Genomic DNA, 16,379 nt, shown 5'->3' with positions numbered 1-16,379 from the left:
CTTCCACTATGTTGCGATTGATTTTTAGATTTCAGTTCGATCAGATGTGTAAAAAATATTGTATTTAGTATTATTGTAGCAAGTTTTCAAGAATTAATTGTTTTTCATATTTAATTTTTAGTTTTTTTAAATTCATAACGTTTCACAGATTGTGGTCCCAAGCTAGGGGCTGTTTAACAATCGATTGTTGTATTGAATTCCATGCGAATAGCTCTTAAACTTTGCACAAAAGTTGCTGACATCAGATGGACGAAATTTTTTTCAATCAATTTTTGTATTCTTTACATTGCATTAATTTTTCCTCGAACAGTTTCAAATTATTGGAAATAGTTGATCGAAAGTGGATCATTCAATATATTTAATAGTGTGTGAGCCCTTTACTTCGATCACGCTGAAAACTTTCTTGAAATAATAATAACAATTTTGATAGATTTAGACTAGGTTGAGAAGCGCCATGTTTCAGCGAGTATTTACTTTTAATGCAGTCACAATTCTTTATACCTTTCCATATTTTTCGAATAACAGTTTTCTATATGAATTGAAAAAAAAGTTCTGTGAGAAATTGCTCTCGATTAAACTCAGTTCATTTTATTTTAGTTGGTTCTTGTTGAAAAATTGTTTGGTGTACATAAATTTTGATAATTTTTGGCCAGGTTTCCTGTTCGAGTTAATTATTTGAGTATGGAATTTATTTTCTCTTGTGTTTTCATGAACAATTAAACTTATTTTCTGTCTTTTTGTTGTATTATATGAGGTTTTCCAATAGGAATTATAAAATTTAAGGTTTTAATGGCAACACTGCGTATACTATTTTTTGACATTTCATATGTCAAATAATACACAGTGTTGCCATTATAACAATTTCAAATTGTATCATTCCTATCAATAATTGGAAAATCTCTTATATAACATTGAGAAATAAGGACACTTTATTGTTGTTATTTTTAAACTTTTCACATCAGATTAATTTCAATGAAACAAAGCTCAAATTTCCCCTAAACCCTAAGCTTACTCCAAAACAGTTTACCGTTTAAAGACAGATAGAAAATAAAAATTTAAAGGATGTATTTTGTGTTCTATTACTTTTCTTCTATCGCCCACGCTAATCTTTCAATCAATTTATTGAATGGACAGAAACATCGGTTTCACCTGGGAAAATCCCGTAAGAATTATTTCCCCTGAACGATTTCCACGGTCCATTGGGAAATAATAGGACAAAACAAGGATATTAGATCGGACTCATCCAGCCCGTCTTTTTGTCAAATCCGTCACATGGTGTTGGCGTTGCAGTTTGTGTTTTCCCGATCGGGAAAATTGTCGGGAAAAGCGCCGGTCCTGGGAAACTGGGTGTGTGGGTGGATTGCGACGCCGGAACGTTGGTGGTGGTGGCGGCGGCTTACGTCGGTAGTAGAGAGGCGACGTCGACCATTTCCCAAATCAGAAACGTTCAGAGGGGGGAGAAGCTAAGAGGTGTGCTATCGCGGGGAAACGTCAATAAGATCCCTGTCAATGTAGTTTGTAGTTAGCAGCAAGCAAGAGCTAAATGGTCAACGTGTGAACTGCAACAAGTGGAAACTCAAGGTGGGTAACACACTGTTGAACGCATTTCGTCTAAAAATAACCCCTCGCCCGGGAATTTCCTTTAGGGAAAACACCCGCGGAAATTCGATGAAGAACTCATTTTTGGAAACAACTTCAACCTTTACATGGAACACTTCTTCCCAATTCGCACGACCAGCCCGGAAAATTCGTCAGTTTTTCCGGAAAATCATCTTAATTTTCCCGGAAAATTCCATGCTATATTCGATAAATTTTCACCGAAAAATCTAACATCTTAGAAAAAATATGAACCCGGAAAATCCATATAATTTTCCGGGAAAATCCATCAAATTTCCCGGAAATTTTTCATAAAATTTACATCATATAATTTAGATTTTCGAACAACTCAAATCCGGAAAATTATCAAGTTTTCCGGAAAAATACCCTAGTTTTATGGAAAATTTCCATAATTTTCCCGGAAAATTTCATAAAATTTTTGTCTGGAAAAAACTAGCTTTTTCAAACAATTCTACCCCCGAAAATTACCTGAATTTTCCGGAAAATCCCCCCATTTCCCCGGAAAATTATTGCATAAGCCCCAACCTGAAGCCCGAGTATCACCTCAAAACAGGGCGGCACCTGCTTAGGTTGCAGGTGGGTGGCTTGTCCAGGTAATCGCGTATCCCAATTTTCCGGATATTTTTCGTCGGAAAATGCCTGGGTCGGCCTTCGTGGAAATATCCACAGGTTGTATATTATGATGAACGCAGTCTGTTGTTGCTAGATTGGCGGTTATTGATGGTAGGTGATTTTTTATTGGCGTGTGGTGGGATATGTGGAGAAAGGGTGCTCGAAATAGAAAATTTCCGTTTTTCTCCGGGAAATCGATAGATTGAACGACGCTTCCATTCATAGCGGATATTGAAAATGCTTGGTATTGTGGGGTTCGGACTATTTTTGGAGGAGGTTGTAATTTCATTGGGATTCAATTTCCTCGTGTTCAATTGTTGGAATAATATGAATTTTATATGAAAATAACCTTCGGAAAAACTTCAGAATTCAATACATTTTTCAATCTTTGAAAATTCTTCAGCCAAGTCACTATATTCAAATTGTAATACGCCTAATAAAATATTTGTATGCTTTACAACAAGATTAATTTTTGAAATTTCGAAATATTAAATGCATTTGAGAAAAATTGTGCAAGATTGCTCAACTTGTGGAATTTTTTACCAGTAGGGAAAGTTTTTCAAATAATTTCGACTGCTTTTGTGACTTCTCAAAATAGATTTTTTTTTTCTTTTGAAAAAAACTTTATTGTCATATTTTTCTTCAACATGTCACTATTTATGACTGGTTTCATCTATAAACTCTATCTAGTTTTTTCTACCTGAAACCAATTGAAAAGAAAAGGAAACAAGTGGTTGTCACAATTTGTGGTCTGCTTCGCGCATTCGCCATTTTGTTATTGCTAGCATAAAATCATTATTTATTTTTCACTACGGGCATAATTCAATAAACGATATTTTACATACAGCAAAAAGTATAATGAAAAGTTACTCTAAATAAACCTCAATTATTTTCACCGCAGAGTATCGTTTCAAAATATTTGATTTCAGTTAATGAAATGTCAACGGTTGAACATTTCAATTATAACAGTTCCGATCGATGGTTTTATTGAATTTTATTCCGATTTCAATCGAGATTGAACCTAATTGAGAACAGAATATCGGGTCAGATGAATAAATGGAACAGTTGAAAGAAATTTCAGATTTCCATAATTGCATAATGGATATAGCTACGTTCCTAAATACAAAATTTGATTTTGACATTACGTTTTCACGCAAATTATGAGTGATTTTCAGTCGATAATCGAATTATGGGTGATTTTCAGGCGATATTAGATATACATGTTCTATAATTATACAATTCGGTTCATTCTAACAGAATCCAGTGGATTTTATTTAAAAAAAAAATTACCTCACAAAATTTTCAATTGTTCGGTCTGCTTGAGAGGCAGTACCTAATATTGTTTATATTCAGTAAATAATATTCAAAAATTCGAAACAATTGAATAATATCCAATGCCAACACGTGTTTCAAATTTCTTGATTTGCCATGATTTTCAGCCTTTATTACAAAGTTTTAAAATTCTAAACATTAATGCCATCAAAATTTCGAACTAGTAATTGGAATCGTTTTTTTCTTATCTACTTTCAATTTTCTTCCTTCTACAGTTAAAATTGAATTCCCCCTGTATATTCAACAAGAAGTTCAACTCCAAAAACAAATTTTATGCGTCAGATTGCTCCTCAAGAACCCTAAGCCGTATTAGCATAAAATACAAGGATGATGAAAGCTATCTCCCTCCCTAAGATGAAACGAAATTATACCTCAAAACTTCAAGAACACCCCCCTTTTAATCATGTTCCTTTGCATTTCTGCTTAAACTATTATGTGGTTTATTAGATTCTGTCTCGTCCTAATAATATTCAATTTGGGTTTCCATCAACACTGTCATTTAACAGAACGTTATTTAGGGTGGGATAATACAGCCTAAAGGAAGATAACAGCGTTAGTACGTTTGGTACATTGGTAATAATTAAATTTGTATTGAATCATCGTAAAATTCATAGAAATTCTATTGGCTTTACAATGATATATCTATTTCTTCATCTAAAAATACTTTTTCTTTTAACGACAAAATTTTGAACACCCAAACAAAAAAAAGCTTACAAAATTAGTTATTTGAGTTTAGTTAGCCACACAACTGAAAACAGTTGTGCCAAGTCGAGTCACATTTAAAGAAGTACTATCCTTATTTAAAAAATGAAAATAATTTTCACAAAAGAATTTTTTCTGATCATTAAGTGTTCAATTCTAAATACCTTTTTTTTCAATTTTTGCTTCATTCTAAGCATAAACCATCTTCACATTTTTTGCAGGAAAATAATGTGAAAATATCGTGCAACATCTTAATTCGAGATATATCATCACAGGGTGTTCCGAATATACGCTCTATTAGTGTGACGTCACACACCGCCATTTTTGGTTCTCCTGTCAGTGTTCGGAATCCAAACAAATAAATTGTCATTCAAATTAGTACGGTGTCGTTGAAGGAATTGGCCTATTTTCATAAATAAGAGTATTTGAGGAAATATTTCAGTATTAATTGATAGACAGAAGGAACGAGGTTAGTACCAGTAAGTTTGAATCCTGTATCATTCCCCAGATTTTGTATAAAGCCGTGTTTATTAGTTGAACTTCAAGTTCGAACTTACTGGCATTAATCTCGTACCTTCTGTCTATCAATTAATAGTAAAATCGTTCCTCAAATAATCTTATTTATCAAAATAAGCCAATTTCTTCAACGACAACCTACTAATTTGAATGACAATTCGTTTGTTTGGATTCCGAACACTGACAAGAGAACTAAAATGGCGCGGTGTGACGTCATCACTAATAGAGCGTATTGTGCAGAGAATTTTGAACAATATTTGGCCAGAAATTTTGTTTCTAAATCTCAGTTACTTTCAATTTTCTCGATTTGATTTTATATTTACGCAAATTGCTAAAATTTTTCTTATGAGAATATTCTGTAACTAAAAAATGATTTCATAATGAATTCATAACAAGGAAATTTGAGTCTATTTTGAAACGAATTAAAAAAAATTACTATTCGTAAGACATAAATCAAGAAAAACTCAAATAACTCAAATTATAAATGCCAAATAAGTATACTCAAAGGAACTACTCAGAAACTATCGAATTTAGAAGTATTATCATCTCAGAATACTTCCATGATTTTTCTTCACAGAATCGCATTTTATTGGCAATTTTAGACACAATTTTTGCAATACCCTGTGATTTTATTTCTGACGTATATGGGGGGTCAAGTTTTCGTTGGAACGTTCTCTATAAAAATAAAAATAGATTTTCATCAAGACAAGATCTATTTTATTAGTAATACAGTAAAAAAAAATTCCAAATGATCAGAAGAAATAATACTTTTTTTGAAAATACGGGTATAAGGAAATCTATTACACACCACGAATAATCTCACACCTGAAAATTACACAGCTTCCGAATCGTGTTTCTCAGTAACCATACCTCGATCTCTCCCCCCCCGCTTTCTAAGAAAACAGCAGTTAAATGAAGATAAACGATACAAGAGGGTTGGAAGTAGCCCAAATGTCGTAATGTAATTCTATTCATGTAATTTGGGATAACATTACAACCAAATCGTGTGGGAGCGCCATAAAAGATACTGGATGTAGTTGCAAAGGATTAACAAAAGTTGCAATAGCTGCTGGAATAACCTTTAGCTTTTGCGTGGGATGACTTGATGGTCTGTGCGTAGGAGGGATGCTAGCTCATACAGTTCAACAGTTTTAAAGTTCGTTTTCGGAGTAATTAATTACATCGGATGTTTATTATTGTTGCTTTTAATTGATTTTCTACTGGGAGATGTAACTCATACGGAAAATACTATCTCCTTCTGAATCAGAGAAATATACAAGAAATAACAAGGAGTTGGAAGTTAATGAATTGTATACTTTCAATTCGCATAAATATTTCGAGAAAATATCCAAATCAAAAATATTAAACCCAAATTTACTGCCAAAACGTAATTTCACTCCAAATTGCGTCATCAGTGACGTCACTGGGATATGCAAAAGGCACATCCTAACTGCGTCTGATCTAGTTTGATTCTCAGGTAATACAATATTCAATGGTTCTAAATAACGTTAGATAGAATTAATCTGTTAGAAATCATACATCGTTTTAAAGAGGCCAAAATGCAAAATTAAATAGACTTCTCAATAATTGATTAAATGTATTTCAAATATCGCAAAATACACTCAAAATGACAGAATAGAGGAAAACATCGTAACCCAACAGAATATTAGATTAGAGAGGGAAGCTATGCCAACTCAAAGAAAAATAAATTTCGGTTGTCCCATCGAGGTAGATTTTCAATTGATATCTGAAACTGCACTAATCAATTTTTTTTCAGATCATGTACGAATCCTTCTGGAAAGTTTTCAGGTGAGATTTACTTAGTTTTAACGAGAATATCTTCAGGTACTGAACACCTAATTAAAAATGTATAATCTGATGAGAAAAATACAACGTTTCTTACTTACGCAAAAACAATTTCAATTCAATAAATTCTTATTTTTTTTCGTCGGTTCACTGATTTTTGTTTTCGCATTCATTTGATTCCTATGGTTTCGTCCCAGATTACCGTTTACAGCCTTTTCGTTTTTTTCAGTTTTTTACAAACTCTTCAGAACAGTCTATCCTAACCGGAAGGATGTACTTCAATTCGCTATTTTTTCCGAACATACCTGAAATACCAACAGAAAATTTTTCGTGTTCAATACCTGGATTATATAGGACACTACTTTATACTGAAAAGCGTGAGTATCTACTTAGAGAAAATTAGCGAGAGGCATTGTTTCAACGTGATCAGTAGATATTCTTCAGAATTTGAAATTAACAAAATTAGATAAAGATGAGAACATTTTTTGTTTGTGGGTTGGCATTCTAAAATATATGACAGACATGTCAGAGTACGAGTAGTTGGAAAGTCTGAGTTTCTTCTTCGAAGCGTTCTTCTCATCATTGATAAAAACAGATTCATTTATTCATCATATATAATCAAAGGTACATAATATGAAAAGTAGCTAGTTACAAGATGCTGATTTCTGAATAAGTATCTAAGGATACTGGGTATTGAGAACTCTTTTGAAAAAGAAACTTGAAAGCTTATCTTTAGTTACCTACTCTTTTATAGGCTCGTTAAAATAATTTTTCAAGTCAACATCGAAGATATTTTTTAGTATCATTAGTATATTTTGAAAAGTGGGTAGGTATCTGAGCAACTTGTTACATTTTATCAAAAATTGAAAGGAACTATAAGAAGCCCCTATATAAACTGTTTCCTAAAAAATTGACGAGGTCAAATTGAATTGAAAAAAATATTGCCAACACAAAAATAATTAATGTTCCATCAAGCTGAGACTTTTCTGGAATTAACAGTTTGAAATAGATTATTGGTGTCATAAATATAATATGAAGTAGATAACCTGAGCTTTTCCCAACTAACACTGAAAGTTGAATCAACTTTTATAATGCTAAAAAACATGTAGTTTAAAACCGTCCCTATATTTGTCTCTTTGTATAGAGATAATTTGAGTATCTTTTGATTAGTAATTCCTTCATCTTCTAAGTAGGTAGATAGTTGATTTTGTTTTACTTTGCTTAGTTTTTGCACTCAAAATTTATTGGTTTGTTGAGTAGATAAACTTCGAAGATTTCTTCTGAGGAAATATTCATTTTTGCGTAGAACCGAATATTAATACGCTATTAGATTCTATAGGCAGTAATCGCATAATGTAAAATAGAAAAATCCAATTCTTATACGAACTGAATGAGCTGAAAATTCTGAATGGAATTGATGTTAAGTTATACTTAAACAAATATTAATATAGTTCAAAGTAATTATATGAAAGATCCGCTAGTTTGAATTGTAGAGAAAATATAATGTTGCAAATTGGCGAATGCGAATCGCTGTTATAACTATTTGAACAATTTTCTCAAATTATGCAGTGTCACTCCAAATAAATCAGCTCAATGATTGCTTTTCCAACATAAAATATCAGTAGAAATCTTGGCGAGTGGAATATAAACAAGAAGGTCGATCACCTTGGAACACTTTCAACTTTGCTACGTCTATGAAAGAATAAATTCTCCAAAATGTACCCCTACTCGCAAAAATATAGATCGCTTTGAAAAATCCCCACATCTTTGGTTATCTACCATACACATGGCAACATTACGCTCAAAGGAGATCCCATTTATCCTTATGGGATTACTATATCCTTGATAAAGAGGAATTCATTATGGGAATCTTGTATAGGGGAATGACAAAATACTACAGAGAATTCAATGAATTTCTCAAGATTTAGTGGAATTCAAAAAATTTATACCACTAAAGCTAAAATCTATAACATATTCGTTTTATAAACATTTTGTAATTCGGGTTATTAATGTTTGAAAACACACGATATTTTGAACTGAAGGTATTCGCTAAAGAGGTAACATATTCAGTACATTCAAGCAATATTATTCTTAAAAGCGCAATTGTAATTAGCAGGTCTTACGAATGGAACCAAAACATTCTGGATACGCTGCTCTGTTTGTGTTTCATTTCAATTTCATATTTGGTTTTAATTTATTCACATATTGGTTTGAGGTAGCTCCAGAATTATTCAAGAAAAAGTTTCACAGTTTATGTTTTCTCATGCGAGCAATCTAAATAACGAATGAAAAACTTCTTCCATCTGCCATTCGGAGTTCTTCTCGGAAAATGTAAAAGTTTTTTTTGTGTTCGATATACCCCCTTGACAGAACGATCCGTGAATTTTAAAGCATAGATTTCTAAAAAAAAATTTTTTCTAATTTTCATTTGGGTTTTGGAACAATTGAATTCTGGTTGGATTATCGTGTAAGGAGCTATATTATTGTACCGTGACTTTACGGTCTATTGTACCCCCATCAGATATCATTTCACATCTATACTACTACAGAATTCGTGTGGACTTCTAATACCGTAATAAAAATTCTCTACAGAATTTCAATATCTCAGAATCTATTTGACATACTTGACTGAAATTTTGTGTGTATATAAATTTCATTTAAGAAGAAAGTTATCTTGAAATATAGATATACAACTTTCACTAGAGAAAAAACAAATAAGTTATGGTGATCCGATACTCCTGCATTGAATTTTTGTGATTATTTGTGAAGAAGTCGGAGAAATACCTAAATTCAAGAGAAAATAATAAGGATACAACATGCTTTTATAGTATTCATATGAATTTTCGGTTCCTCAAGAAAAATATCGAAAAAGTCGTACAGAACATTTTGTTGAAAGTATTAAATAATTATATGATTTATTGTAAGTTACTCTCTTGAACACTTTGGCCTATTTTAACAATTATTTTTCTTTGCATTTGAGCTTGATTCTTCGGGAACATAACGCATTCCATCTCAGTTATTTTATCTTTCGTTATACATATACAGGTACAAACAAAAAAAATGAAAAGTAGGCTTTTATTCAAAACACCCTGTTAACGAGCACTTAGATGTCGCCTAATTTTGTTCTCAACTTGTTCTCTTTTTAATAATTTCGATATCTCAATTTGGAGAGAAATTACAGACAGCACTTTGAATGATTTCAGTACATTCAAGAAAATTTGTTCGTTGGCAGTCGTCAACTTACTTTTTCATCAACATAATTGAATTTCTTCCTTAATGTACACCCCCATTCATTGATATTATGAATTCCTGTTGATCAATAACACATTCTTGTCTGTCAACCAATAACTACATATGGTGTTCTGAATATTACTTTCAGTCCTGACTACAATAAAAAAGAAGTAAATCAGGACGGCTTGTGAACAAGCTGCAATCCAAAAAATAATTGATAAAATCGGTCATAGGATTCAAGAGAAAATGAACTGCAAACTTTGTTGACATTTCTATACGTTCTCCTAATTTTGCGGTGTGTATAAAAGGTGTTCCTAAATTGAAGGTAATGGGTGTTTTTTTAGAGCTATAAAACTTTAAATTGCAATAAAACAACGATGGATTATTCGATTGACATGAATTTTATTTATCCGCAAGATAATCTTGTGGCATAACATTTTAAATATGATTTCTGGCATATGACCGCCACGGCTGGCTCGGATCTAGTCTAATCTGGACGTCCAATTTTTGAAGACTTTTTCCAACATTTGTGGCCGTATATCGGCAATAACACGGCGAATGTTGTCTTCCAAATGGTCAACGGTTTAAGGCTTATCCGCATAGATCAATGACTTTACATAGCCCCACAGAAAGTAGTCTAGCGGTGTTAAATCACAAGATCTTGAAGGCCAATTCACAGGTCCAAAACGTGAAATTAGGCGGTCACCAAACGTGTCTTTCAATAAATCGATTGTGGCACGAGCTGTGTGAGATGTTGCGCCGTCTTGTTGGACCCACAGCTCCTGGACATCATGGTTGTTCAATTCAAGAATGAAAAAGTTAGTAATCATGGCTCTAACGTTCTGGCCATCATCGTTTTTGAAGAAGTACGGACTAATGATTCGACCAGCCCATAAAATGCACCAAACAGTCAGTTTTTCTGGATGTAACGGTGTTTCGACATACACTTGAGGATTAGCTTCACTCCAAATGCGGCAGTTTTGTTTGTTGACGTAGCCATTCAACCAGAAGTGCGCTTCATCGCTAAACAAAATAAAATGGACGTAGTGCGCGATACGTATTCCGCACAGAACCATTATTTTTTATTTTCGAAATAAAATTACACTATTTGCAATAGTTGTTCAGGCGTGAGTCTTTTCATGATGAATTGCCAAACCAAACTGAGAATAAATCACTTGACAGCTGTTGAATCGGTTGCCATCTTGAACAGTAATGCCAACTTAAAGTTACATACCTCGAAAAAAAACACCCGTTATAAACAAAAATGATAGATTCCTCGGACCATTCAAAGAAAAAATGTCCTATTACATGGGCCCGCAAACGTTTTGTTTTCGAGGTACAGAGTGTTTCTTGTAGTTCTACTCTTTCGTGATGATTATACCAGTTTATCGAATCTTTATTAATCTATTATTGTTGTCTTATAATTCTTCTCTCATTTCTTATATGATTTTTTCCAATGAGTTATTTTGTGATGAAATAGTAATTTTGGATCGAATTACAAACAGCGTTTCTTCAACCTTGTCCCAAGATGTTCCCTCCTAAATTTCAAGAATGAACTTTCGTCTTGGTCAATAAAGCTACGCTAGAGCAGCGTCTATGCCTCCTACCCAAGGGCATCTCTGACGTAAACGCCCAACCAGCGGTGTCGCATACCAAAGCTCAATGAACAGGGGGCAATGAACATTAAGGAAAATCGATCGGACTGTAAAACTTTGATGGAAGATGTTTCGTACTTTCGGCCTGAAAATTCTCACTTCGGGATGCAAGTCAAGAATGAGTCATCTAAATGGACACAAGAGGAGACGTGAAGACGGGCTGAGGATCAATCTGGGATATGGTCCATGCGCAGGGGATCCCGCCATCCCTGTCGCCCTTTCATTCATGAGAATTCCCGAAATTTATTTTTAGCCACAGCTCGATTGGCAGACGCGGCTCATGTTATTGCTCCACCGGATGTGGATGCTTACCGCCATAATAGATATTTACTATCGTGGACCAAATGTGATGAGGGCGTATCTTTCAAAAATACGCGCGCTTTATGGATATTGATGTGTATATTTATCTCTTAGGTTGGTATGTCTGACATTAATATACACTGCGCAAAAAATTAACGCACATTCTGAAAATCTCAATTTTAATGAAAGTTAACTCTACATTGACTTTATAACTTATTTTTTATTTTCTCTCGGGAAAGTTTTGAACGAAACAAGACACATTAAATGGAAGAAAAATTCAGGATTTCACCGAATCTTATGTGAAAGAAGAGAAATAAACAATTTTCAAAATACTGGAATGCTGATAAGTGATTTAATACTTGCTATTTCCACCCCTTGCGTTAATTACAGCTCGGCAACGACGGTTCATACTCATAATGAGTGATCTTAAAATGTTCTGATCTAATCCTTCCCACATGTCTCTGAGTTGGATTCCTAAGTCATTAAGAGTAGCTGGACGATTTTCTGAACTTCTTAGCCTTCTATTGAGGTTGTCCCAAACCTGCTCAATCGGATTGAGATCTGGAATTCTTGCTGGCCATTTCATTCGAGAGACTTCAACCTCTTCAAGGTACTCCTGAACGATGCGCGCACGATGGGGTCTGGCATTATCGTCCATAAAAATGAAATTTTCACCAATGTATGGGGCAAATGGCACTACATGCTCTTCAAGAATGTTCCTTATATACCTATCAGCATTCATAGCTCCATTATCAACGACCACTAGGTCTGTGCGAGCAGTCAAAGATATTCCACCCCATACCATAATCGATCCTCCCCCGAAACCAGTAGTATTCAGGAAATTGCACTGAGCATATCTTTCATGTGGACGTCTGTATACGAGGGAACGTCGATCACAATGGTAGAGACAGAATCTAGACTCATCTGTGAAGAGAACTCTTTCCCAATCAGCCTCTTCCCAATGGATATGCTCTCTCGCAAAATCCAAACGCGCCCTTCGATGGGCTGGGGTAAGAGCTGGGCCTCTTGCCGCGACACGAGGCCTTAAATAATATTCTCTGAGGCGATTTCTTATTGTCTGAGTGCTAATTTGCACCCCATGAGTTTGCTCAAGCTGATTTCGAAGGAGGCGAGCGGTTGCAAACCGTTGTCTCAACGAAGAAACTCTCAAGTAACGTTCTTGAATGGCAGTTGTTACCCGTGGTCTACCCTGTCCTGGTCTTCGGACATTCATACCTGTCTCCCTGAATCGCTGCAACATTGCACTTGTATGGGGAACTCCAAACCTTTCTGCAATTCTTGTGTATGTCCACCCTTCTTCTCGCAAAACTACCGCTTGGGCACAACAATTTATTTATTTATTACAACCTACTAACTGGATATTAAAAATAATTTGAATTTTCCTGACAATTTTGAGAGAATTGTTTGAAATTTAAATCTCGAAATCGGTAACAGATACGATAAAACTAAAAGAAAACGAAAATTGGACCAAAGTTTCTTTTTAAATTTTTCTAAATTGAGCTGACAAATTACAATTAAATGTATCTAAGAGATTATACTCTAATCAACAAATGTACAATGTTTTAATTGTGCAGTTATTCGAAATATCAAAGCTGCCAGAGCGCAAATTGCAATGACTGTACAATGTTGCAAAATGGCGAAGGAGCATTCCAAATTGGCGAATGCGAAGGTCATCGTGATATGGAAAATTTTCATGCATTAGGCAAAATCTTATTTATTCAGAGGTTCGCCCAAAATTATTCAGCAAGAAATAAATGAACTCATACAAATAATATGTTCTTCATTATTCAGCGGTTTGACAGTAATTCATCTTGAAAGAAGGTAAAACACTTTAATGTCTGTTGATATGCAATTGTGCAAAATTGTCGTGAATCAAAAATATGTTGACTTCCAAATAGGAATTAGTGGGGTCCGAGCTAAGATGCTCTGTTACGTTAGGTGAGGTAAGATTAATGTAGGTTAGGTTAATATTAATAAATCTTGTAATGCATCTGTATGACTATATGACTAATATTTTGTATATCTTTTTACAGGAAATGGGCCTCTTAGCCATGGTGATTTGATAGGTTAGTTGCATGGGATATGAGGACTGTTTTAGCAGTCTTATGGGTCTGTGTCATCGCAGAAACAAGAGAAACCTTCTTTAGAAGGCCGAGTGATTTTTCCTCGGAGAAGGAAATATTCAGCAATTTAGCAAGTAGTTCGCAAATTATGCTTCGATCTACCAGAGGGGCACGACAATACGATGTCCCACAAATAGGTGAGTTTTTCCACTGAAATTTGTTCATTTTTTGAACGCAAAACTATCATTTCATCACAATATTAGTGATTTCCATTTGTTCAAACGATTTAACTCACTGATGAATATTCTTGGAATAATACCACCCAGATTTTATATTACAACCAAGAAGAATTAGTTTTAAAATGATTTTATCAAATTATAAGAGGCATCTCTTAAAATTTTCTACAATTTCAAAGCACTGTTCATCTCAGAAAATTCAAACATTTCATAGAAATACAACGCACCTTCTACTGTTCAGTTAAGTTAAGCTCTACTTCAAAATTCCAAGGTGCTCTCCGCCTTATTTCTATTCAAAGCCTCAAAATAGAATATTCCCCTCGATCTCCAGATAATCTGCGCTAAATCCAGAAATCGGAAACCAATCATACCTCATATTCTATTCCGGGCCGAAAACAACAGATGTGTGAATAAATAATGGATTTGACTATGTGGGATCGATCAGAAAAGGAATTCGACAATCAAATATTCATCGGGATTTGCTATTTACGACACAGAAGTTTCACTGACGCACATTCCCTGATTGCCAAGATTGCCCCAATTTCTCATTTATATTTCAGTAGCATAGACCTCCCTTTGTCCTGTCCGATCGAATTAAATTTGACGTTTAACATGAGAGGAGAGTTTGAATTATTGATTTTTTTTTTCTCAGAATGTCCACCAGCTGCAGACGGTATGGACAGGTTCGCCTGCCCTACACCGGATCGGCAGGGCCGATACCACTGCATCGATGATCACGTCCTATGCGACGGTTTCATCGATTGTCCTACAGGTGAAGACGAAGATAGGCAAGCCTGTATGTTCTATAAAACGGTAAGCACAATATCCCGACGGGAAATGAACAATTCGGCTTTAAATTATCAGCCTATAGTCTTTGAATATTAGCCTATAGTTCAGCCTGTAGTTTTTGAATATTTGCCTATAGTTCAGCCTGCAGTCTGAAATATTTGCCTCTAGTTGAAGATATCGACCTATAGTTTATCTTGTAGTCCAAACTATAGGCATTTAGCTAGCCTGTAGTCTTTGGATATTAGCCTATAGTTCAGCCTGTAGTTTTTGAATATTTGCCTATAGTTCAACCTGTAGTCTGAATTCTTGGTCTCTAGTTGAAGATATCGACCTATACTTTATCTTGTAGTCTAAACTATAGGCATTAAGCTAGCCTGTAGTCTTTGGATATTAGCCTATAGTTCAGCCTGTAGTTTTTGAATATTTGCCTATAGTTCAGCCTGCAGTCTGAAGTATTGGCCTCTTGTTGAAGATATCGACCTATAGTTAATCTTGTAGTCAAAACTATAGGCATTTAGCTTGCCTGTAGTCTTTGGATATTAGCCTATAGTTCAGCCTGTAGTCTGAATTCTTGGTCTCTAGTTGAAGTTATCGACCTATAGTTTATCTTCTAGTCCAAACTATAGGTATCCAGTTATCCTGTAGCCTTTAAATATTAGCTTAGCCTGTAGTCTGAAGCCACTTTGGGAACTGGGGCTGGAATATTAGAGGCTGGCACCAAATGCTCACTATTGTTATACCGCTCTCCAAGTGTCTTTCAGGCGAAGATACTTGCAATCGAAAGATGCGTGGAATTGTTACTAGCAAGAAACAATCAGAAATGTTCTTGAACGATACATTCTTGCAGTCAGGCTGCAGGTGTTGTGGTCTAAAGTTTAGTCATCTAGTTAGTCTGTAGTCTAAACAATCTTATAAGGTGTAAATCAACTTTCTGATGTATTTCGTTTTTTTTCAGACTAAAGCGCACCTTGATGTCCTGGCTGATGCCTTACTCCAGTGGGCAAGGGGCCGTTAACACTGGCTACAATGGAGATATAAGAGGGCCCTCGCTTGTCAGGTCCGTGAGCTCTCTTCTTATCAACTACATCTACATTCTACTGGCCTACACAGAGAGTAAAAAGACTTCGCAAGCTTTAGACCCCTGGTCGCACTGCCAGATGTATATAGTATAAAAAAAATTCAAGAAGATGTAAATAACCAAAGAATCAATAAAAATCTGCGGCAGTACTTTCATTAGATTAGTATCAAGAGAGCTGGATGAATGATACATGGAATTGAATCAACCGAGTTTCAATAGAATCCGATAAATTTATACTTCATATATGCTCTTGTCTCGAATATTCAATTTTTATTTGAAACGTGCATTTCGTTTTATTGAATTATCCTTTGCCTCCTCATCCTTCGAAAGATTATCAGATTGAACCTTCGATATGTACTTATGTACCAATCTATAGCAAGATTTGGAATAAAGTGACTCTCGAATTTCGATGAAAAAAACA

The 16,379-nt window shown here is 34.6% G+C and overlaps 1 protein-coding gene across 3 annotated transcripts; it reads left to right on the top strand.

Annotated features, from left to right (window-relative positions):
• The first annotated feature begins 1,386 nt into the window (after positions 1-1,386).
• On the top strand, positions 1,387-16,241 carry LOC123674835. 3 transcript variants are annotated; one of them, XM_045609936.1, is made up of 6 exons: positions 1,387-1,581; positions 6,557-6,588; positions 6,815-6,962; positions 13,826-14,052; positions 14,744-14,904; positions 15,836-16,241. In XM_045609936.1, exons 4-6 carry the CDS (start codon positions 13,875-13,877, stop codon positions 15,893-15,895), a joined length of 399 nt encoding a protein of 132 aa, XP_045465892.1. In that variant the 5' UTR covers positions 1,387-1,581; positions 6,557-6,588; positions 6,815-6,962; positions 13,826-13,874; the 3' UTR covers positions 15,896-16,241. The 3 variants fall into 3 exon arrangements, with proteins under 3 accessions (XP_045465892.1, XP_045465891.1, XP_045465893.1); XM_045609935.1 differs by lacking the exon at positions 6,815-6,962; XM_045609937.1 differs by lacking the exons at positions 6,557-6,588; positions 6,815-6,962.
• Positions 16,242-16,379: the final 138 nt, after the last annotated feature.

The sequence above is a fragment of the Harmonia axyridis genome, chromosome 3, assembly GCF_914767665.1.
Source record: "Harmonia axyridis chromosome 3, icHarAxyr1.1, whole genome shotgun sequence".
NCBI classification, from domain to species: Eukaryota; Metazoa; Arthropoda; class Insecta; order Coleoptera; family Coccinellidae; genus Harmonia; species Harmonia axyridis.
The sequence above is the reverse complement of the archived record's forward strand: the minus strand, read 5'-3'. Positions and strand labels throughout refer to the sequence as shown.

Excerpts from the sequence above, each read along its gene's own strand:
- LOC123674835 (XM_045609937.1), top strand. The coding sequence starts at position 13,875 with ATGAGGACTGTTTTAGCAGTCTTATGGGTCTGTGTCATCGCAGAAACA. Across the intron at positions 14,053-14,743 it reads ATACGATGTCCCACAAATAG|AATGTCCACCAGCTGCAGAC; the intron begins GTGAGTTTTTCC and ends TTTTTTTCTCAG. Across the intron at positions 14,905-15,835 it reads CCTGTATGTTCTATAAAACG|ACTAAAGCGCACCTTGATGT; the intron begins GTAAGCACAATA and ends GTTTTTTTTCAG.